This window comes from Falco naumanni, chromosome 10 (genome assembly GCF_017639655.2).
Source record: "Falco naumanni isolate bFalNau1 chromosome 10, bFalNau1.pat, whole genome shotgun sequence".
Lineage (NCBI taxonomy): Eukaryota > Metazoa > Chordata > Aves > Falconiformes > Falconidae > Falco > Falco naumanni.
Window position 1 is genome coordinate 10,561,816 of NC_054063.1, and position 23,691 is coordinate 10,585,506.

The following is a 23,691-nucleotide window of genomic DNA, read 5'->3' on the forward strand; positions in this document are numbered from 1 at the left end:
TATTGTACATTTTGTTCTATGCCCTGACAGGTCAACTGAAGAATTTAGGAGGATGTAGCAAGCTGAAGTAAAAACATTATCAAAAGCCAACCTTTCTTGTTTTACTGCTCCCTCTGAGTTCTTACTTTAGTTAATTAGAAGTCATAAAACATAACTAAATGTCTCTCTGTGAGGCAAGAACACTGGCCCTTTCAGTTATGCAGTGGGCTGTAATGAGAACACGGTGGTAGCGGGGGAGGAAACGTTAAAAGCGCAAAGTCTCAGAAAGTAGTCTGCATCCAAGGGAATCTGATATATTAGGCTGACTAATACTTGGGAGGATGTGGAGTGGACGTAAGTTGTGCAGGGGTGGTAGCAACTTTCCTGTTTGAACTATGGAGTTATTAGGTGACGGTATCTTTTAACTTCTGCTATGCTGCTAAAAGTCCATAAAGATACTTCGCCCTTTCAGGGATCTTCACACCCTACAAAAAAGGGATTTTATAATCCCCAGAGTGTGATAGTTGATACTTAAATATTGCAGAACATTTAGCCGAGACGTGTTTACTAACCAGAACCAGGCAGGAGGTTGTTAACAAAGCTTGGAACAGAACTGAAAACTCTGGGTCTGTTTCTAGGACGATACTGTGTCTAAAACCCAGTCTGGCTGAAGTTTCATGATTGCTTTAGATATTTTAAATGGTAAGTGGAGGCTGCAATCAAAAAGGATGGACTGGTCTGTCTAGTGCGTACATTCGTTCCTCCTCCTTCACATTGGCACTGGCATTCAATTTTTGAATAACAGCTTTGATCAAGAAACCAATCCAGATATAAAAGCAAAGCCAGCTACATAAAAAAGAGGAGCATCCAGCTCTCCACACAGCCTGACCAGAACTGAGGCTGGCACAAGGAGAATGGCAGCAACAGGCACCTTCATGGGAGATGGGGCACAGCTGCCCTCTCGGTAGCAGCTTAGACTTGGGTTGGTGTAAAGCCATCATGAACTCACAAGCACTGTGGGAACACACATCAGGTTTTTTGGATTGCTTGTGAAGCATTTGCCTTGCGTGTTTTCAGCAGTTACTGTTTGTTCTTGGTATACTAGCAATCAATTGTCAGCACTGGTTTTAGTAATAGATGGAAATTAAATGGGTTCAAACCAGTACTGGCTTAAAATTTTTGATTCTGACCTTTTTCTAAATATGTATTTGCTTAATTTTCAGGCAAACATTTTGCTTCCCCAGAAATGTCCCAGTGACTGAAAAATCTTGGATATGAATCTTTCTGGAAAATGAATTCATAGCATCATGAGCATTACTACTGCAAAATTTTAGTTTGCAGAACATTTTTGCTACCTTTAGCCAAACCTAGCTATAATCTTAAACAATAAAACTAGGTTAACTGGGATTCATGTGGAATGTTGAGGTGAAATTCTGTAGTTTCTTTTGCAGGAGGTCAAGTGAATTTATCAATAATCTCTGCTGGTCTGAGGAAGTACACAAATCCCAGCTGAAGGCATACCTTGGCAGAACTCAGAGGTGAGACTATATTTATAGGGAGGGAGAGGGAAAAACATGTTTTTAAGTTAAAGAGCTATTTACTATTTTGATTCTAGGAATCGAGAATTTCAAGGAGGCAATTCCCTCGGCTTTTCAATACATTGATCTTTGAAGTAACATGAAGGCTTTGGCTGAAGAAAGTGAATGAAAAGTTATTCTCTCTCAGTGTGTGTGTGAGTGGTGATGGGTTTTATAAGCATATTAATATTGAAGTGAGTTTTGTGCTGGTGCTGTTCAGGGTCTTTTGTATGCATTGATGTCTTCTTTCATTTTGGGGAAGTGGTAGGCAATAATGGGCTTATCTTGAGAATTAAACTTGATTTTCTTGTTACATCAAACCCGGGCATAATTTGAATCAAGTAATTGGAATTACAATAGCCTAAAACTGGTGAAAAGTAAGTTTGGAAAATCAAAATTCATGCACAACTATCAAATACATTTAATCCCCATTAAAGCTAAATCTGCTTTCAGTTAAAAACTACTGAATTCATAAATGTAATACATGCATGACAAGATTTATGGATTTAAATATTTCAAGACATTATATCTTGTTTAAAATATGAAACCATTAATTTTATTGAGCTAATAGGTTTTCCAGTTTTCCAGCCAGTGACCTTGCAAACTTTGTCTGTGATTGATGACCCTTGAAAGCACAGCTCATTGTGTTTTAAAAAAAACAACAAACCCAAACCAACCTACAAGCAAAGCCAAGAAAAACCAGTCCAATTTCAATGTGTCTTTTCTACTGATCTTCTAATGCATTAATTACTAACTGGCATTTGCTGCTTGTTTTACCCTCCCCACCTTCTGTCCGTTACTCCTCATTCCCTCTTCTCTTAAACTTCACATTGTCACTAGGTGAATGCATTTTCCATCTTTCTGCCTCCGCGGCCTGCAGGAGCAACACGAAGTAACTTTTCTAACAAGAATACAAAGTGGTTTTTTGTGTCTTGCACTCTGTCCATCTCAGTGGTCCACTAACCTTCACTGAAAAGCAGCCTGTGTTCCCTCCTACCAGCCCTTGACCTCCTTAAAAACTCCTCAAAATAGAACAGAGCACCATTCTGGAAAGTTCTGGTGATGGATATTATCTATATTCTTTGCTTTCTCTTGGTCTGAAACTTATTTGTATGCATGCATGCATGTTTAATGTTTTAATAACCTTGTAGGAAGGAGCAGCTGTATATATTTCTTCAGCATCAGGCATGCTTTGATTTACAAGCATTTTATTCTCCAAGTGCACAGCAAAAGAAGGGACAGGCCAGACCGAGTAGCACTGATCAGCACCATTCTTGTGAGGGTAGGGACTGGCTCTACCTGCTAAAACATGGATCAGGCCATTTTGGACAGTCAGTGATTTAATGGCTTTGTTTTTCTTACTACAAAGGTGCAGGACATTAACAGGATACAAAGCCAGCTCTGCACTGAGATTCCAAGCAAATGCGTGGATGGAGATCAAGTTGTAAGATGTGACATTTGCCTGCCTCTGAGGAATGATGCTGGCTGCACTGCCTGCCAAAGCTGCAGGGTTTTAGGAGCAATAGCAGCTATTCAGTAGGGGGAGTAGGTGAAGTCATTAGTGCCTCTGTCTGCACTCAAGATAAAGGTAACAGCTCCAGGAGAAAGATAAATAGGTAGCAAAGCGGAGAACAAAGAATAGTAGGACAAGAAGGCCTGCACTTCTCTTTTGCCATCCCAGATAAGGAGCAGGTTGTACAGAACGTGCCAGTCTATGCTTTTTCTTTCTGACCTCTTTGGCTGCTGCAGAGTAAGTGTTGCCTCTCTCTAACTGATTGGAAATGAGCTGATTGTTTCTCCGTTTGCCAGTGAGCTGAATGTTTCTCGTTCTCATCGGTGGTAGTTTGCACAGCATCCCTTATAACTGCAGAGATTTATTCTTGTTTGTAATCGTCCTGTTGGATGGCATCATTCCCAAGGATGTTGTTATGGGGGCAATCAGAGAGCTCTACTGCACATGGAACTGATTGTGGGGGCTTGGGGTTTTGTCCCTGCAAAATACAAATGAATTAATGAAAGAAAGCAGCCTTCAAAGTTTTAAATTAGAGCTGGAATGTTATTGGTGATGCAGGTTTCAGAAGTTGCAGAATTACGGATCTCCACAGGACCAGTGGGAAAACTGCAGTCTTAAAATGTTCTGTATATTTATAAGAGAAAGAACAGCTGCAACTCAGAGTTTCTAGGACAGGGTTTGTATTCAGTTGTTTGTTATGAAAATGTCTATTTAGAGTAAAAGTTGTTTTTTGTTGTCGCCTCACTGGTAGAGGAAAAGAACAACAAAAACTTAGAATTAAATAAATACATAAATGATTGTTGAAATGTTGACTGATGGTGTGTTGGGGTGGGGCATTGCAAAATCCTTGGTCAAATAACAGAAAATATTCAATAGACCGGGGCTAATGAGTCAAGTATAAATTGTTTTCATTGGGAGCCTGTGCAGAATTAAAAAAAACAAACATAAATCTTGTCCGTTGTGATGGTAACCACAAAAAGAGAAACTGTTTAATTACTGTTGCACCTTATTTTAAAAGAATATCTATTTTGCATTTACCTGTTGGCATCTTTAAAAAATGTAATTTTGATAAGTTAGGACTATGAAGGTGTTAAAGACTGAAATTTGTATTAACATGCACCTATTGTTTACATAGTGTTTCTGTCTTCAAAGTTGGATGCATTTCCCACGTGAAAATTATGGATGCTATAAGAATACAGAAGGTAGAAATACTGAATTATTTTTTACAAAAGACGGAGGAAGCTGAGGGTCTTAACCACTTAAGCCAAGAAAAAAACAAAACCCAAAACAAACCCCCAGTGTTTTTCCCTGTCTTGTGTGAATATTTCTTTGTTCCCAGGTATAAATAACCCTTTGGTACAAATAAGACTTCTGGCTTCTGTCATTCCGAGTAAATCTATTGCTTCTTTTGACTGTGATGTTTTACTTGGTGTTTACGTATTTCATATGAATTTAACTTTGGATAATATTTTAATTGTATTTACTGCTCTGTTCAGTCACTTGCAAGTCAGGCAATACTTGCTAAAACTGATCGAAGTTTTAAGTGGTGAATTTGCAGGTAAATTGAACTTATGCTTTTTGTTTTGTGAAAACTTTTAATTTAGCTGCTGATGTGTACCTTAGAAGGCTATTCAAATCCTAAATAAGACACTTGCACTTAAATTGCTATTAAAAGCAGAGCTGAGCCATCAAAGTGACTTGGAACTGGTGCTGCTGATTGCTGACAGATTTTTAAAAGGCTGAGCCTGGTCGTCCTTAGTTGCCTTTCAAAAAAGGGATGTAAACACTGCTCTTTTAAAAATAAATGACTCTTTGATGCAGAGAGCTACCTTTGTCTTATACAACACCGAACATGGTGCCAACATAATGATAAGCTTTTGGTATATTTCTCAGGTCTGTAAAGCTGGGCTAAATACAAATTGTGCATGAAATAAAAAGTATTGCCTCTTCAAAAGCTGTAGAAATTGTAGGGGCAAATAGCAATTCATGTTCTGTTCATGTGTGTTCCAGTTTGATATCAACATCAGCCTGGATAAGCTGATGCTGACAAAGCATGCGATGGTAACTTCATTTTGTCATTTTGCCTGAAAAAAACTTGTTTTGGGGAGGATTTTATCTAGTATTTTACAGCAAAGGCTTTAGTAATGGCATGTAAAAAAATCATGCTCTGTTAAATTTCAAAAACTTACTTGTGCAGGTAAGTTCTTTATGGCTGGTTTAATGAGTAACTTCTACTTCAATTAGTTGCTGTTCTGCAGTGTAGTATTTGGGTTTCTTTTTGCCTATAAAGCCTCTCCCTGTCTTTTCTCAGTCATTTAGCACCCCAGGATGTGCACGGCCCCTGGTAAGCTGCAGTTACTCCTGACAGGGATAGTTTGTATTGCAGAGTTTCATGCTGCACCATCTGCTCTTCAGAAAGGTAGGATGAAAATTTCACTCGAGCTTTAACAGTTTTCTAAGTACTAGCGGTTTTGTTCTTAGGCAGTGACAAGCATGGGAATCGGTCCTGAAATAAAGAAGCTGCACTAGTTTCACCCTCTATGTTTTTGACCCTAAGAGCTTGCAGACCTAGACACAAGGTGGCATTAGTATAATCGGTCTAGTTTTCATTCTTTGCTTTTGTTCCAATCCAGGTCTGTAACTGAGTGTTATCTTTTAATGAGTAATTCTTCCAAAACTTTTGTCAGATTCCTTGGTGATTTAGAATGAATAACATTAAATAAAAATGATTTATGATTAATTAAATAAATACTTTGAGATTTGCAGCAATTTAATGAAGGTCATGGTTTAGCATGTTATCTGTGGGCTGCAAACAGAGTACAGTGAGTCTTCTCTTCCATTGTCTGACATCTTCAAATCCAGAGCATTCTTTTGTGGTTTTTTTTGTTTTTTAGACAATTAATGACAACAGTTGTTCATGTTTCCTTCATGAAGGTTTACTGATTTATAGTGAACAGGCATGGAAATCATGTCTTGGCTGTTTGCATAACCATTTTGCTCCCATTTTGAATTTGCAGTATTAAAAAAGGAAGTTTACAGCTTAATTTCCAAAATTCTGCCCATCAGTTGTTTTCACTGTAAAAACTCTATTTTGGCTGTCAAAACAGGTGTGGTTTCTGGATCATCTTAATAAGGTGCTCACTTAAGCGGTCCAAAGCACAGTATTCTGTAGAATGGTTTTCACTGGCTTCAGCATCCTGCCATGTGGGTGCATGTGATGCAGTTTACATAGAAAACTCTCATCCAACTGGTGAACACATTGGTCCTGAAGCAGTTGGGAATCTCTTGGGCTTACAAATATCAAGGCACTGTAGATTTTAGCCTGTCAAAATACAGATAATATAAGTTTGGTATAATATTAATATAATTATTAACTTGCAGTTTTTAAACCAGTCTCGCATGTTAGGAGAATAGACATATTTGATGCTGAAAGAAAAAAGGTAAGTTTTAGTTTGTGAATCTGTTTTTTTAAATTTTATTTATTTTTGCCCATTTTCCCAGTACCAAATTCCTTTTGGTAAAACCTAACCCCTTTTTTTTTTAAATTTTCTCTCTGTTTTCTCTTTCCCATTTCCGCACTGTTTTTTTGCCCATGGGAAAAAGGTGGGTGCAGTGAGAATTAGGAAAGAATGAAAAAAATCAGATAAATGAACTGGATCATTTCTACATAAAGCCTTTTTTATTTGAAAGCTAGGGTAGCTAGCATTGTGTCAGCATTATTGTGATACTCTAATCACTTGCGTTAGCAGTGCTAATCCTGAGGATGATTACAAAACCCTTTTTGCAGGTATTGTAAGCTGTATTTTATAGTTTGGAGGATCCTGTGATTTCCAGACAGTGTATACACGTATAGGTTCTCTGAATACAGCAACCTATCTGCCAAAACAACAAAACGTTCCAGGTTTATGGATGTTAAATTTTTCCCAATGTAGTGTTTAACAGAATTTGCAGTAAAATGTCTTAGAGATATGTTTGGCTTCAATAACTTTTCATACAGCTCTAAGAAAAAAAAAATAATTGTGGCTACTGTTGGGTTTGGGAAGTACACTACAAAAAATTCCTCTGTTACAGTGTGCTGCTTGGCAGAATTTGCATCTGTCTTTACTAAAATACTGCCAAATCAGTGGTTATCACCACAGATACTTGTTTCTCTAAATAGACTCCTTTACAAACAAATATTGTCAGCTTCTCTTAGCCATAGTAGATGATAATAATAGTGAGTTAAGAAGAAATAAAGTTGGTGCAGTAATAATGTTCTTGAGAAATTCAGCCACTGTTGGTCATCAGTGTCTGTATGTTGTGCATATTGACCCTGTTTGTCCAAAATATTTTAAGTACAAATGGTGGGTGTAAAGAGATTTCTGAAAGCAATAACAAAACAGTGATTTAATGCCAAAATAATTCTGAAACTTGCTTGAAAGAGAGTGTTGTCATTCAAAAAGTTAAAGTAAGCATGGACCTAACAAGAATGTTAAAATACGTACATATACACACACATGCATTTGCTCAAGGAAGGTAAATTTTAGTATTTGTGATACAATTGAACCGAAAAGTGCTGGTTTGGAGAACTTCTGCAAAATAAAGTATGTTGCCTTTTTCTTAGCCCAGTTTAGCCTTGGTCTGGGCAGTTTGTGTTAGGAATTATAAGACGTGGTTCCTGTCATGGCAGAGGGACTGCACTGACCGCTGTGCCGGGCCATGCCTTCCAATTCTATGTTACCAAAAAAGCGGAAAACCTTACATCCAGACTGAATCCTTCCTGCCTTTCTCCCTTTTGCTCCTCAGATCCTAAGTGTGGGCAGAAGGTTCAAGAGGCAAACCCATGGAGTTACCTGAACCTATTCACTCGGATTGTTGGGGGAAGCCAGGTGAAACAAGGCACACATCCGTGGCAGGTTTGCACGAGCAAATGTGGCTTTATCTTCAGATATTTCTATGAAAAGTCCTGACTTTTCATAGAAATGACAAAAGCAGAAAACACTTGTACTGTGTGCTTGCTGACACTTACAGTGTGTTGTTGAGTTCCACCCTGCTTCTATGAAAAGCAGCAAAGCAGATGGAGAGGACACAGAGCCTGTCCTACTCCCTAGTAAACCTTTCCTTACAATTTTTTATTTTGTTTATCATCTTTTCTGAAAGGGCATCTGTAGATTAGCTTATCATAGAGAGGCATGGGTGAAACTGCTCAAAAATAGGTCACCAGAGGAGGTAGAGCCAGCCCCTTATTGTTAGGCATCTCAGATTTGTAGTGCTCCCAGTGACCTGCAAAGGAAAAATTCTCAACTAACTAGTGACCTTTACAGCCTGCCGAGTACCTCAGTGACTTGGCATCTATTACATGTATGTTGCTTTTATGCAGGCACCAAAATCACTGCTGGAGGGAGAACAGCAGGGTTTAGGATCTCTTAGGCTCAAGGACTGTAAGAATGCCATGAAAGTGTGTTTGCTGAAAAAGCAGCATGTGCTTTAGCTACGTGAATCTTCACCAAGAGTACCTGTATGTGCTCTCCCCTTTCTTCCTCAAATACAATCAGAGCAGATATAAAAGATCTTCTTTATTTGGCATGCCTTCTTTCTATGACGCAGGTTTCCTTGAAACGAAGTCAAAAGCATTTCTGTGGAGGCACCATTGTTTCTGCTCAGTGGGTGGTCACGGCAGCTCACTGCATCTTAGACAGGTATGGATGTGATATTTCAGGAGCAGGCTGCAGGTGCAGAAAAACATTGATTGTAAATACGTGTGTGTGTGCTGTAGCATCTTGGTGGTGACTACTTACAGGTGCTACCCTTTTACTTGTAACCAATATTTTCCATGTTTTAACAGAAAGGGAGAAAACCCCCAAACCTTTGAACATCTCAAAAATAATTAAGAATAAAATAAACTTGCAAGGATTGGTGTAGACTGATTTTGGAAGTGTAGGTAAAAATCTGTACTTAACTATAGTGATCAGGTGACTGCAAATTATTTTTTTAGTGGTAACATCTGGCAGAGTATATACAATTAAATGGGGAATGGGTGTAGTACTCGCCTCTTTCTTGCATGCTGATGATTTTCAGCTTTAGTGCTGAAAAAAAAAATAAAGTCTGTAAATGTTGTATGGAAGCTTTCAGTTCTGATTCTGTAGTGGCTTCACTGAGACATAATTCCCTTATAGTTAATACTGAATATTTGTACTAATGGTTCACCTGGAGTTACAAATTTCATCTGTATCTGGTATGTGATCACATCTTGGTCAAATTAGCCAATAACTGCAGAGTTTATATTAACTACAGAAGGACAGGCAGTATCTAAATCGGCATAAAGCCTCCTGACACAAGTTATTCTTCAAGTTGGGTGAATAAATTTGAAGGAAGGTAAAACGTTCATAATAATCGCTTTTGTGTTTCCTTGCTACACATCTGATCTGGTACTAGAAGCCCTGGAGCAGGAGTCACTATGTTTTTAAGGTATAAACTGAGAATGCTAGAGAAGTAGTCTTTTTTTTATTTTTTTTTTTTTCCTTTCCTGTGTCCAAATCTTCCCTCCTCCTTCAAAAAGTAGTGTGACTGAACATTTTTAAACATAGTAAGAGGACCTGGTTCCTTGGTGGACCACCAAGCCACAGTCAGGAATGCAGCAAAAAGATTTTTCTTCTCAGTCCTTTTCATCTCCTGATTTCCTGCTGTGGGGCAGGCTCGGCTCTTGCTGACCGTACATATTAAGCGCTCTAAAACCTGCAGATGAAAGGTACTAGGTACGAGTAGTAATAACTTCTCTGTTTAAATACAACTAATTTTTTTTTTTCCCTTTCATTTTAAGGATTCTGTAGCTAAACTTTGGTTTTTCTGTTCTACAGAAACCTACTCCAGTACTTGAATGTCACTGCCGGAGAGCATGATCTGAGGATCAGGGAGACCGGCGAGCAGACGCTCCCTGTTAAATACGCCATTAAGCATCCCAGCTTCGACCCCAGAAGGCCGATGAACTATGACATTGCCCTTCTGAAGCTGGATGGAGCCTTCAACTTCAGTAAGGCCATAGTTACCTGTCATCTTTGTCAGCGGTGAAGGTTAAGGCCTTTGCTTCTCCCAGGTGCTGTGAAAAGCCTTGAAACTTGGTTTAAACCCATTTGACAGCTGTCAGATTATACCACTAAAAGTCTCCAGTGTATTTTGCAACTGAAGTATTTAAAATACCAGGCGTAAGTCAGATAAATGTATCAGCTGAGTTACATGTCTTCTTCAGACTTAATACTCCCTTGAAGGAAAAGGTATTGTTCTTTGTATGTGGGAGATGAAAATTTGAGCAGGTGGGTGTGTTTATTTTTTTATCTAAAGTGTAGGTGGAGATTTCTGCCTCTGGTGAGCAGTAAAGCTAGCCAAAGGCAGAGCAGAGCTCGGAGCGCACGGCAGTACTGCCTGCCCCTTGCTCACCCCCCTCTGCTGTTTGCCCTCCTTTCCTTCCCTGCAGCAGGGATTATTTTCCATGGTGGCAGCATGGTCTGTCTCCATCTCATTTCTCAGCTGTATGCTAACTTTGCCTTATGGCCAGGTTTCTGGAAGGCTATTTCACATCAGTTTTATAAAAGTGGTGCATAGGAGAGTCCACCTGACACTTTGCTCTTCCAAAGACTCCAGCTCACATCGTGAGGTTGCTTTTTCTTTGCCGCCACAAATGTGAGCGACTACTTTTTCTAATAGTGATAGCAGCTAAGTTTAAACTGGGCTGATGCTTGTGGTGCTCATGGCTTTCTTTTCCATTCCAAAACACTATGAAGTGGAGGCACAGATCAACTGTCAAATGCCAGATTAATTTTTCAGTTGCCACAAAAATAACAATACTTTTTAGTTAAAAAAAAAAAACAAACAAAAAAACAACTGACCATGAAAGGAAGTTTTTTGTTGTTGTTCTTTCAAATAGTTATCAATAAAACTCATGTCCTTGTGTGGCAGGTTCTTCAGTTTTGCCAGCATGTCTTCCTGATCCAGGGGAAAAGTTTGAAGCAGGATACATCTGCACTGCTTGTGGTTGGGGCCGTTTAAATGAGAGTAAGCCACTCCAGTTGTTCTTTGACATTCAGGTTTCTCAGTGTCTTATTTCTGAAATTTCTGAAGCTAAGAGCCTGATTGCGTAGGTCATAGGCAGACCAGAAGAAACCATCAAACTGGTCGTAAGAATTGTCATCTCAAAATGGGATCTTCTAGCTAGCTTCTCTGCCTGCCTGTGAATTACTTCAGAATGGCTCACTACAATGTATAGCCCTGTGTTTCAACTTGGAAACATTTTGAAATTTATTCAGGTAAAACTGTGTTTGTATGCAAAACTGGATGTTTATCAGAATGTGCTTGTAACCATAAAATGGCTTGGAGCAAGCTTCCAACTAATTTTTTTTTGTGTATTAGCAGTAACTTTAAGTTCACCTTTCAGCATTTCTTATGAGCGTTTTTGGGTTGCTTTTTTTTATTTTTTTTATTTTGTATTTCAGATGGAGTACTCCCTCAGGTCTTATATGAAGTCAATCTACCAATCCTAAACAACAAGGAGTGCTCAAGAGCATTATCAACTTTAAAGAAACCCATCCAAGGTGACACTATAATGTGTGCTGGATTTCCAGATGGAGGAAGAGATGCCTGCCAGGTGAGCTGAACTTAGTCGTGTACTCAAGCGTGTTTCTCAGAAGCTCACACTTTGTGCCTGACTGAGTGAGCGTGTCTGTTTTGGTGCGTGTGCATTCTGGCATATGAATTTTTTCAAAGGTTCTGTATGGGGCAATGCACTTAATTACATGATTCCATTTTAATTATTGTATGAGCTGTATGACAGGTACCTGAGAGCAGTTTTGGAGTGTATCCTAGTGCAATAATGCTGAGGGCTTTCTAACTTCAGAACACTTGGTAAATTGATCAGTTAATGTTGCTAAGATCCTGAGGAGGGAAGTAGAAAAGGTTACCTTGGATTACAGGAAGGAAAGGAAGTGAGATAAAGGTTAAGTGTGCCTTGTCATGGGGGATAAAAGAAAAAAAGCTCCTCACTCCCTTTTCCATGCTCAAACACAACAGATGTGCACCCATAAGGGAATAAGCTTGTCTTTCCCCTTCTTGACGATCCTGACTAAACACAACAAAAAAATAAAGCCTCTTTCTTTACAGGTGTTATAAAATTACTATCCCCCACTTTGCAGATTTGTTAGTATGGCTCAAAAGAGAACGCGGTGAACTCTGTTAGGCTTGCTCAGCGGGGTACACGTGCGTTTGTAGGCTGTGAGTTGTGGGCTTTGACTTGTTTTTTTACAGGGAGACTCAGGAGGCCCTCTTCTGTGTCGACGTAAGCATGGTGCCTGGACTCTGGCTGGTGTGATTTCGTGGGGCATGGGGTGTGCTCGTGGCTGGATAAGTAATGAGAAGAGGAAGCATTATGACAGAGGATCTCCGGGAATATTCACAGACCTCAGTGCGGTGCTTTCTTGGATTCAAGAGAACATGAGTGCTGGTATTAAGTCTTCACAGTAATGCGGCTCTCACTTGTCACAGCTTTTCTGTCTCATAATAATACTTAATTTAATTTTATCTTTTTCAGGATGTAACACCTATATTTTCCCATTTTTCCTAGCAAAGCACTATAGCATTTCACAGTGCCTTTAATTAGAAGCATTGCGAATGTTCGCTTCTCTTCCACATTGCCTCCTACTTGGAATATATATGTGTGTGGGCATGTATGTATTTTTTTTATTTTAAGAATGGTCCTTTTATCCAGCTAGCCAGTTAGCCTGGTATTTTAAAGTGGAAATTCACCAGTTGAAAGTATCTGAAATTCCATACACACCTCTTAAAAGTCACTTGTCATTTTTCTCAGATAAAATGTGTTGGATCAGACATTTGACTGCCTGGGGAAAAGCTCTCAGAAGGGCTTTTGCTTACTCTGCCCAAAAGGCTACATATGTCCTCTGTGCAGGGAAACAGCATGAAAATTATCCGTCACTTCCAAAGGCATGGAGCTGGAGATACAAATGACAGTCTGTCCACGGGTGAACTTCACTCAGAACATTAAGAAACATTTTCTTCCAGTTTGGGCTATTCTCATTAAAAGTTATCAGAGATTGTGTTAAAATTTATGCAGAGAACAGGAAAAACTGAGGAGGGGTGTTTAAGAGGTTTTGCTAGAAAAAAAATTGTGAGGGGAAAAAATTAAATCTTTCCCATTAGAAATCAGCTTCAACTGGTGATTGAAAAAAGAAATGGTCATGATGTCGGAGAAAAATGAAAAGGTTCTGAAAAATATTTTGGTTTTAAATTTTAAAAAAGAAAAGAGGGTCTTTTTATTATAAATTTGCTAGTTGGCCCATTTTATTATCAGGGGAAAATACAATTAGCTATTGCGATAATTCAAGTGTGTTGGCTCCAGTGAAAAGAAAAAGCGATTTGATAGGTAAAGTGAAAACACAGTTCTCAATTGTATTGCACTGAGTTTTGCTTGCTCGCTCTTTTATAGTCACACTGGTGCAAAAGATCTTAACCGTAATTGCTGTCAGGCTTAATGTCTCTGATATGATGCTAGCAGTTAGATTCTGCTACCCTTACCTGAAATGTGTAGTATTTACTCAGCAAGTGCATAGAAAGATAGTATGTGGCTCAGACTGAGCAGTGGCCTATCAATGCAATGTATGGTTAATTCTAGAAGTGGCTACTCCAGAATTGTTTATTCCAAAGCCAGCATTGCCTGAACTTGAAAATTTACTAGTATATTGAAGGTATTATATCCCCAAGAAGCATTTGAATTTGCCTTAGTGCTAGCTGTATAAAATTACCATTTAACACAGATAAAAATATAGCCTACATTGTGAATATGAAACTACAGTAATTTATTCTTCTTTTTCCACCCCTTTCCCTGTCCCTCCTTCATTAGATCTGAAAATGAAAAGCTCCACAGGTGAGTACGGTGTTCTTTTAGTATCTTCTATCTGTGTTGGAGCATAAAAAGACCCTAAAATAGTCTGATATATAAACTTGAAGGAAGAAATGTGAAGAAACTTGACTCATCAAAGCACTTTTTAATGTATACTTTAAATATATACTTTTTTTCTCCTGGTTCTGTAAAAAAAAAATAATTATTACTTAGGTAGGGTTGTACTGGTGATTTAAAAAAGGAATTTTCCTTAAGGCAGTTCCACATATAAAGCCATGGTTTTATTGAAATGTAAATAAATTAATGGGGAAAATGTAGAACAGAACATCAAGCAATACATGAAATCTAGTGAAGCTGATTATGTGAAAAAAATATAGATTCTAAATAGAAAGTATGAGTTAAATTAGTAGTACTTTTGTGCAGTCTATGATGAATCTGTCTACTTGTCTGGTGTCTGTTTCAATGAATAAAATGCAAAAAAGTACCCCCACAGAACCCAACCCCAAATGTAACATTTTAAAATTGAAGTCTTACTTTGATTCTTCCACGTTTTTGTTCTTTTTGGATGCTCTGTTAGTTGAGGTACGAGGTCACATAAAGATACTACGAACAACTCTTGTGAAGTAGATCTTAAAATCCTACTTTTAGTAGCCTAGAGTGAGATTTCTCAGCTGATAAATGAGCTTGGGCACATGGTCAGTTTGTATAGACTTGCTGTGGCCAGTGAGAATTGGGTATTTAAGTGCTGGTTTTGTCTTTTTGAAATTTTTTACTGGTCTTCCCAGGATGCTCCAGGTAAGATAATCTTCTTAAAAACATGACTCCTTGAATTTGTTTGCATATACATAATTGTTGATAAACGTCTCACTGGCTTACCTTGCAAAGAGAAGAAAAGGCAAGAGGAGGTAATTTTTGTAAGTAATTGTGTTTCTAGTGACACTGATCTGGAGAGGAAAGCTTCTGCTTCTTCTATTAAAGTGTCTTTAATACCATCTTGTACTGTTGCAAAAGCCTCCTGCTGTAACATAACTAAGGATGTTATTACAAATGGGCTGCAATGAATGCTTTTCTTATGTCCTAAGGTATGTGTTTTCCCTCCCTGAAAAATATTTATACTGAAATCCTCATTTAACAAATAGTTTCTTTAATGTAAAAAGCAAGGGCTGCTATTTTGCAATAAAATATGACAGTGTGTTGGCAGTGCTTTGTTTTTGCTCCCAAATTATGCGTTTTAAAAGTGACTTACCATAATTCCAAATAAAAGAGAGCAGAGAGAAGACCCAGCATTAGTCTGCCCGCAGAAACAAGGCATGGCTAAACAATCTTGTGAGTCTCACAACATTCTCTAGACGTTTGAGCTTTTTGGTGGAACAAATGATTGCATGTGTGTCAAACCTGATTCCTTCTATTTTGTCTTAATTCTACAATGCAGCATTTTGTAGCGTTCAGGATGGCAAACTCCCTGACAGTGAAGGAGAATTACGTTTTCCTGGAAGTCCCAAACAGTTCTATCAAAACCACCAGTAAGTACACAAATCGCAGCCTTTTCTCAGAAACTATTCCCTATACCAGTGTAGTTGGTTTTTGTTGCAGTTTTGTGAATGGGAACTCATTTGTGATTCCAGATTGTGTGTATGGACTCTATTTGTACCCGAAGGGAATTATATATTGCTTCGGTTTTCCCACTTTGATATAGAGCCAGAAACGTTTTGTGACTATGATTCTTTATCAGTCTATTCAAAAGACAACAGACTTGTTGGTGAGTTGCACTCCCTTTATTCCTTGAAGTAAGCCGTCAGTTTGCCTTTTTATTCTAACAGCAAGTACACCCCATGAGGACATGGTGGTTGATTATGTTTTACTTACGTTTTCATGATGGATACCTTGTGACATATCATCTAAAATAAAAGACAAAAGAGTGTGGGAGGAGAAAAGAATGGAAAACGCCTGGTATGGAACTGTGTCAGCATAGAACTTGCTGGTGTCAATGATTCTCAGTCATTAATAGTTTGCATCTCTATGGGCTAGTGGATTAATAGGGAATGTAGAGGAATGAATAAGCAATACCCTTTTCAGCCTAAAATGTTTATAGCTAAATGGTACATGCAAGTTTTCTCAAGTGACTAAAGACTTTAAACAGTGATTATTCTCTAATATTTCAGGGAAATTCTGCGGAGGAGATCTTCCATTACCTATTTTGGTTGGCTCCAGTAGTATAAGGCTGAAATTTGTTTCTGACAGCAAGGATTATGGAACTGGTTTTTCCATGACCTACAAAGCTCTTACACCAGATATTCTTCCTGGTAAGTCTAAGTAACACACCTGTCTGCACACTCGGGTGGTGACCTGGAAGAAAAAATTCAGGAGAAAATAAATCAGAGGAAGCTCCTATGATGTTTCTGTGTGGATGATGCTATGGCCAAGGTTAGTGTGGTTAAGCTGCCGCGTGAAATTGTGGAGAAAGTGGGATGCCCGAAAGAGATAGGTGTGAGATGGTGTTTAACTTTACCTCCTCTCTCCACTTTATATGAGATCTCATTCCTTCCCTACTTCAGAATGCTTTAACACTCAATAACATTAGTCAGTTGAGCAGCATTTCCAGATGAAAGCTGCTTTGCTAGTCCCAGGCATGCTTTCATGGAGGGGCCCGGAGGCAGGCCACCAATGCTAACGTACATGTCATGGAGAGCTGCTTTCAGTTGTGCTGCGCAGAGTGGTTCGCTCTCGTTAGGGAGCAGACCCAAGGGCCATCTGCTGAGTCTGGGCAATCTAGATACAGACAGACACCTGTGTACCTGTTCCTGCAGCTTTTCCAGCTAGTTTCTTTCCTTTGCAGAGTGTAAGGGCGGAGTGTAGGGAGGAATCCTCTCTGCGGGGCCTTCCCACTGTATAGTCCATCAGGAGGACATGTCCTGTGGTTGTGTTTTACGTCTCCACTTTCCTCTCTAAAGAAAGTTGGCAAATGTTCTTGTGACATGCTGGTATCCAGCTCTTCTTTCACCCCACACAGGTGCCTGTGCCTGCAGTGCTGTGCACTGCCTGTAGTGAAAAGGGAACGCTATAGTCATGGGTTGACTTGTTCTTCTGCCTGGGAAAAGATTAAACATTTTCTTTGCATCTTTTTCAAACAGAAGGATTTGGCTTGCTGCTCTTTCTCAGCTGTGTGAAAACACCACAAGACTTTTTCTGGATTTAAATTATCTTCCTTTTTTTTTTTTTTCTTCTTTTTGGTTTTGTGGGTTGTTTTTTTTTTTTTGGTGAATGCGTTAATAAGAAATCACGGTACCTCTATTTTTGTTTTCCTGGATTTCCAGATTCTGGCTGTGAGTCCTTAGCTGTCCTTTTTGAAGAAGGAGTGTTACAAAGTATGCACTATCCAGAGCGCTACACCAACATGGCAGACTGTCAGTGGATTATTTGTGCGCCAGAGGACCATGTCATCAAGGTATAATATGAGTCCTTCTTGTGGCTACAGAATGGAAGTAGGCACCACTGAGGGTAACAAGAAATGATGCAGCTGAGGGCAAGCAAGATCAAGCCAAATAAGCTTGAATAATGCTGCTGGATGCAGTTAAGAGAAAGAACTTTCCATTTCAAAAGCCCAGTAGGTTCTGATTTCTCCTTTAGGTTACAGTAAAACAGGATTTCCTGGTTTAAATTTCATCGTGACAGATTCTTGTAGCAAATGCACTATGTTATGTACCACCTGTGAGACGTCTGTATGTCACAGAAACCAAACCCTGAAGGAATCGTTGAGAATACTAAAGACCCTGCTGTAGATCTTTGAAATTTTTCTGTGTGAATTTAACAACAAGGTTCACCTTTTCATTTTTTATTTAAAGCTTACATACCAGTCTTTTGAAGTAGAAGAGAGTGAAGATTGCTCTTACGATGCCGTGACTGTGTATGAAGATGTGGGGAAACAGGAGGAAATTGGTTTGACTTTTTTGATTTTTGACATACTTTGGGGATGATTTATTTCTTCTACAACTTTTACTAGCCCTGTTTTACAGTCTAAAATTATTTGCTTCAGTAGTCTTAGATGATGTTAAAGGTACTAGTTTCAGTACCTTGAAAAATACTTGCTGTTATTGCTGCTTCTGTTCCATTTACAGAGACAAAGCTACATTGAACAGAGTAGTTTTGTGTATATAAATTCTGTATGAAATTGAGTTCTGAATTCATGTAAATAAAGAAAAGGGCATAACACATTATTTTTTTTTATTCCTATGGTAATGGTTAGTCAGAGAAAGCACCTGTGAGGTCTCCTTTCCAGGGTCTTCACTCCAGATGAGCATTCCTGTAGTTCTTGCCACCTTGCTGGAGATTCCTCTGGCTTACGCTGAATGAGAGGAAGACCTGTCCCAATCAGCTGGTTTCAGCCCTTGCTTGATGCTGCTGCTGGGATTAGTACTAGCAGATGGTGGTGTTGAAACACTAATACGGAGGAATCGTGTTTCCAGTGCGTTCTGTATGTAATGGCAACTGATGAGTGTGAGTGCTGCAATAGACTCTTGTGAAATAATGCAAGAGTCTTGTTGTTCTTTGAGATAATTACTGAATAAGGGCAGACTGTCAGGAGTAATAGAACAGTCCTTCAGCCTCAGTCTGCTTATCTTTGTTCCTCTCTTGTACAAAGTTGTGTTTTACCCTCCCGCGTGAGAGCTGGAATACACAGACTGTTGGGTACCCACTGTTGAAAAGTACATGATAATCTGCAGCGAGACTTTGCTTTCTCATCTTTAGCTAAATCTTGTGGATTCGCCCTCCCAGCACCTGTTCTAAGCTCCTCTGCTGTGATGCTGGTTGTCTTTCACTCTGATGAAACAGAGACTTTTGGAGGATTCAGAGCTACAATCTCTTTTGTTCATGTGTCAGGTAATAAAAGTAACTTGGGAAACTGCCTCTTTGGGGCAGCACAAAGGGCCTTTCAGTGAATCTGGCCGTTCAGAATTATTTTCATCTAACAAATTGTTTCAGTGAAATAACTGTATTGTGAACTTATTGAGGCATTAAACAAAGGGTCTGTTGAGTGAGTGAAGAGAAAAAATGAATCCACCCAAACCCTGAGAGTTTTATTTTGTGTAAAAGTGTTTTGGTGCATTTTAAATGGCACTTTACTACCATGTAAAGATTTAATAGCACAGATCCCTACAGTAGAAATCTATTCCTTCTACAGAAATCATAATAAAGGAAATAAAAGTGATTTTGTAATAAAAATATCACTCAAGACAGCCTGTTAATGCATTTGCTTTTTTTATTTCCTAGATTTAGACACTTTGGATTCAACTAGTGAAGAAGAATTTGAAGATGTGGATATGATTGAAGAAGAAATACAGGATACAACAGGTAAGCCTAAGTTACATTTTCTTCATGGGAATAGGGAGTACCTTTTGGACTATAATTTAAATGGTGTTTTCTCCAAATATTTAATGGATGCAGTTGTCTCAGAATTTTTCATTAAGATATTTTGAGGAAATAAAAAGATGAACAGTAACACTTCCAGCTTTGGCTTTAGAATAGCAGAACCTATGTTTTTTGTGTTTCCTTCATCTTGTTAAGTCATTTTCAGCAATGTAATGACATTATTTTAGCTTGTATGTTAGTTTACGCCTACTTGCTTTGAAAGTAGTTGCAAAAAGTACAGAGTGGTTGAAAATAATAACCAGTATTTTAGAACTTCCCTTACTCCCTGCCTCCCGGGTACTTGCCAGGAGAATGGCATGAGTCCATGTTCATTGTAGATTTGAGGCTAAAACTTTTGAAGGTAAGCAGTTGCTTTCATCTTGGGAAGTTCTGTTTTTGTTAAGATCATCTCCTCATGCTAGTTCTAAACATTTGGATCCTTTGTAATGAGTTAAGTTGAAAGATGTAGCAATAAAGGGGAAGAGGGAAGCTTGAGAAGTTGTGGGATTACTCTTAAATGGACAGTTATTTGCTTCTCCAAATCTTAACTTCTAAAGACTTCTTGACACATCAGTGCTTTCTGTTTCAGATGATATTTGTGGTATGCCTTCAAATCAGCCCAGGTTCATCTTCAGTAGGATAATTGGAGGTGAAGAAGCTGTACCATACTCATGGCCTTGGCAGGTCAGTGTACAAATTTCAGATGAGCATATCTGCGGAGGAGCAGTTCTTGCCAAAGAATGGGTTGTCACAGCTGCTCACTGCTTTAATTCTAAGTAAGTACACTGGGATGAACCCTTCCTTGGGAACGTCTGTAATTGTGTGGTGCATCTCTGCAGCGTGGTGGTTCTGCCCAGGGTTGCTGGCACAATTTCGATTACCACCTACTTACAGCTCACATTGGCACTGGTTCTTTTGCTCCACACACGTACTAGGATCATAGTGGCTACTAAGGAAGTAAGTAGCCTGCTTCTGTAGGCTTCATTTTTGTTCAGATCAGTTTTCAGAAGAGATGACAAGATACCTTGTCATCCGTCACTGACTCTAAGGTAACTTCCTAGTGTTTCAGTAATTTACAGAGCATGTTTCGTCCAGGTGGAATCAACCTATACAAAAATTTTAAAAATGACTGAATTTGTGTAGATTTCGGAGGGCATACAGGAGGCTTTTGTGCACAGTGTTGATGCCATTCCCTTACTAAGAACGTGTCAAGCTGTTAAATCAGATTACATGGAAATTTTTCTGTCTTTATTGACAAAAGGGTAGTCTACGTGACTTTTGAATTCTTTAAAAGACTTTCTAAACTGCAATTTGTTTATTCATCTCTTAGGCTGTACCTGTTCTGAAGTTTAGATTAATCACAGGTACATTAATTTAAAGTTCACATACACTGGGTAACTGAAATATTTTTTAAAAATCCTCCCAGGATTGCTGATAACTAGGTATTCTGGCCTGTTTTGAAATAAAGTTGTAATTACTTTAAAATGAGGGTCAGCTTTCAAACGCCCCGAATGCCAAAGATGCCTAGACGTCTGTGTTCTCCATTTCTTTGATTCAATTCTCCACCCCCACAAAACTGGGGATCTGAAATGCAAGTGCTGTTTTGAATTTTGGGCATTGGCTTCCAAGTTTCTAAATGTCAGTTTGCAAAATTCTGTGTCAGGAGCATTGGCTGATGGTACTGCTTTAAGAGCTGTTTTAAGGAGGAATTCTCTATGGCACATAGCCATCACATTAGAATTTGCATACATGGCTTAACGATTCTACGCAACTAATTTCATCAGGGAGTTATGACAGATTTTCAGGCAGTGAAGAGGGTTTGGTTAAGAAACCAAAGGATGAAATGAAATATTGCTGTTGCATTTCTTGATACCGTTTGATAGGTAGTAATGTTTTGAAGATTATGCATTTTTTTATTAAGAAGGTAGGGACCACCACTGTCCCTGGATGATGTAGACTGTGTAGGCCTTGTGTTCTGCGTCAGGCACACCCAGTCCTTATAAAAGTGACCTTTCCCTCAGTTCACTATGTGTTTGAAAGGTCCTGTTGCCTCAGCATGAGAATATTTCATGCTCTCTAGAAGTCAGTGGGAAGATTTCCATAGATTTGCACAGGAGTATGGGCCTCAGAAGTTATTGGCCCAGGTATACGTAGGGCCCTAGTATCTGTTTTGGGTGGTGGAGGTTTGAAGATTCATAGGTTTCAAGAATAAATATTATATTATACCAACCCGAGAATGTACGTTTCTTTTTTCTTTTTTTTTTTTTTTTTTTAAGGGAACTATACACAGACTTATGGATGGTGGTAACAGGACTTCATGATCTTACGGAGCAAGAATACAGACAGGTACTATAAGTTCTGCTTAATAATAAAATATAAATCAATCTTATAAAATAGTTTTAAATGTAAATGCATCTCCAAAAATGTTGATGATGCAGCCATCTAACAGCCTGCATGCTGACCTTAATCTGCATTTACACAACAGCATTTGTGTGACTGTCAGAGAAGTTGTCACCACAGATTTGTGCCTCCACCAGCAATGAACTCTAAAGCTCAGTATCTTGGAGAATGTGTGAATGAGGAGTGTATTGTCTTTAGATTATCTAGTGCCTATTACTAAGACAGAAATAATTGGGGCACAACCTTCCACTTTGCTCAGACTGGACAAATGTTTTTCCAAGGCCCTCTGCCTACACTTGTTGGGTGGAGTTTCCTGCATGTTCCCTGATTCATGTCCAAGAAGCATAATCTTGACTTAATATAAGAAACCCGGTGGCTTCAGCAGCTGCTTTTTAAACGTGTCCTCCTCTTTATTCATGCATCTTGTATTTGGCCTGAAAACTTAGGAAACCAAAGTTCCTGACTCGGATTCCCAAGGCATTCAGAAAATGTCAATGTCCTTGCTTTCCTAGAAAAGGTCAGTCAAGCAGTATATTATACATCCAAGTTTTAACAAGACCACTATGGACTCTGATATTGCCTTACTGCAACTGGCTGAGCCCTTAGAATTCAACCATTACGTGCGCCCAGTGTGCCTCCCCGCTGCCCAGGAGGAGGCGGTTCAGCCCTCGAGGGTGTGCATTGTCACAGGATGGGGTGCGCACGAAGCAGGTAGGCACTCTTTGCTGTTTTGAAGGTTGAGCATGCTATAACTGTGTTTTAAATACTGTGTTCTGTGTTGTAACATTCATTCTGTCTATACGTTAGTTTGGGGAGAACAAACGTTAAAAAGTTTTCACTTGCGTAAGTTCAGCTGGACATGCAGGGAAGTGGGTGGGAGGAAAGAAATCAGATAATTTGGATTGAGACCATTTGGAAAGGGGAAGAGCAAAGCTTCTTTGTGGAATCACAAATTCATGCCTCTGCTGGTTTCTAAGGTGTCTTTTACTTCAAGACAGAGAAAAGGGGAAAAAACTGCATCAGCTGGAAGTCCCCATCCTGGTGCTTGATGCATGTCGGAGCTATTACATAAATCTTCCTACTAAAGTGACCCAGAAGATGATCTGTGCTGGATTCCCTCTGGAAGAAGGCAAGGACTCATGCACAGTAAGTTGTGCACATCACCTTTGCCTTCTGACACTTGGGGTATGGCCATGGTGGGTTCTGAAAAGGGGTTAAAACCTCTGGAAAGTTAAAACCTCACTTAAAGCTGTTTTCTTGCAAACAGGCTGTAGGTGATTTACAGCGAAAGACTCCTTAATAATAGTAGGATTTTAATTACTCATATGGCAAAAAGTGCTACTTCCCTTGAACACAGGCTATTTCTTTCTTTGCCTTTTAAAAACAGAAACCCCCAAACGTATGAGCAGCTGGGACCTTTCGTAACTGAACTGGTATTTTAAAAGCATAAGGAATGATGTTAGCTCATAACAAGATTCCTTTGTCCTTGTGCAGGGTGATTCTGGTGGCCCATTAGTTTGTCCTTCAGAAGATAACTCAGGATTTTACACCCTTCATGGAATCACTAGCTGGGGCTTGGGATGTGGAAGGAAGAGCTACCCAGGAGTATACACAAATGTCGGTGTTTTTGTTGACTGGATCAAGCAAAGTGTTAATAGTAGTGGTATGTATAAAAAAAAATAAAATTAAATGCATCCTTTTGCTATTGCTAGACGCTTAATGTGAGGTCTTTTCCAGGGTGTCATTTTTATATTTGGGTGCACAGCACTTTCTGAAATCTTGGCTGTTTAAACCGTCCCTAGCTAAATGCCCAGAAACAGACAAATCTAAATCAGTAGTCACTTCTGAAAATGTTATTTCTTCCACAGGTAGTATTATTCCCTGCTCTGTTGCATTTTTTTTATGTCATTTGATATGTTTTTCTTACTGCCGCT

At 39.0% G+C, this 23,691-nt stretch overlaps 1 protein-coding gene across 7 annotated transcripts in view; it reads left to right on the top strand.

The window, feature by feature from the left end:
• OVCH2 (ovochymase 2) overlaps positions 1–23,691 on the top strand; it is a 39,434-nt gene that overhangs the window by 10,836 nt on the left and 4,907 nt on the right. For 4 of the 7 annotated variants that reach the window (XM_040609166.1, XM_040609167.1, XM_040609170.1 and 1 more), the window contains 21 exons: positions 1,431–1,517; positions 5,381–5,488; positions 7,855–7,964; positions 8,656–8,747; positions 9,906–10,078; positions 11,002–11,097; positions 11,535–11,686; positions 12,343–12,538; positions 13,952–13,975; positions 15,384–15,474; positions 15,577–15,710; positions 16,114–16,254; positions 17,266–17,396; positions 17,794–17,887; positions 18,698–18,829; positions 19,220–19,300; positions 19,947–20,133; positions 21,634–21,703; positions 22,270–22,468; positions 22,752–22,903; positions 23,252–23,420. In XM_040609166.1, the coding sequence (XP_040465100.1) occupies positions 5,398–5,488; positions 7,855–7,964; positions 8,656–8,747; positions 9,906–10,078; positions 11,002–11,097; positions 11,535–11,686; positions 12,343–12,538; positions 13,952–13,975; positions 15,384–15,474; positions 15,577–15,710; positions 16,114–16,254; positions 17,266–17,396; positions 17,794–17,887; positions 18,698–18,829; positions 19,220–19,300; positions 19,947–20,133; positions 21,634–21,703; positions 22,270–22,468; positions 22,752–22,903; positions 23,252–23,420 (2,515 nt within the window). In that variant the 5' untranslated portion in view covers positions 1,431–1,517; positions 5,381–5,397. Of the gene's footprint in view, positions 1–1,430; positions 1,518–5,380; positions 5,489–7,854; positions 7,965–8,655; positions 8,748–9,905; positions 10,079–11,001; positions 11,098–11,534; positions 11,687–12,342; positions 12,539–13,951; positions 13,976–15,383; positions 15,475–15,576; positions 15,711–16,113; positions 16,255–17,265; positions 17,397–17,793; positions 17,888–18,697; positions 18,830–19,219; positions 19,301–19,946; positions 20,134–21,633; positions 21,704–22,269; positions 22,469–22,751; positions 22,904–23,251; positions 23,421–23,691 lie in introns of those variants that run through there. The other 3 variants (XM_040609172.1, XM_040609171.1, XM_040609173.1) reach the window with 3 other exon arrangements.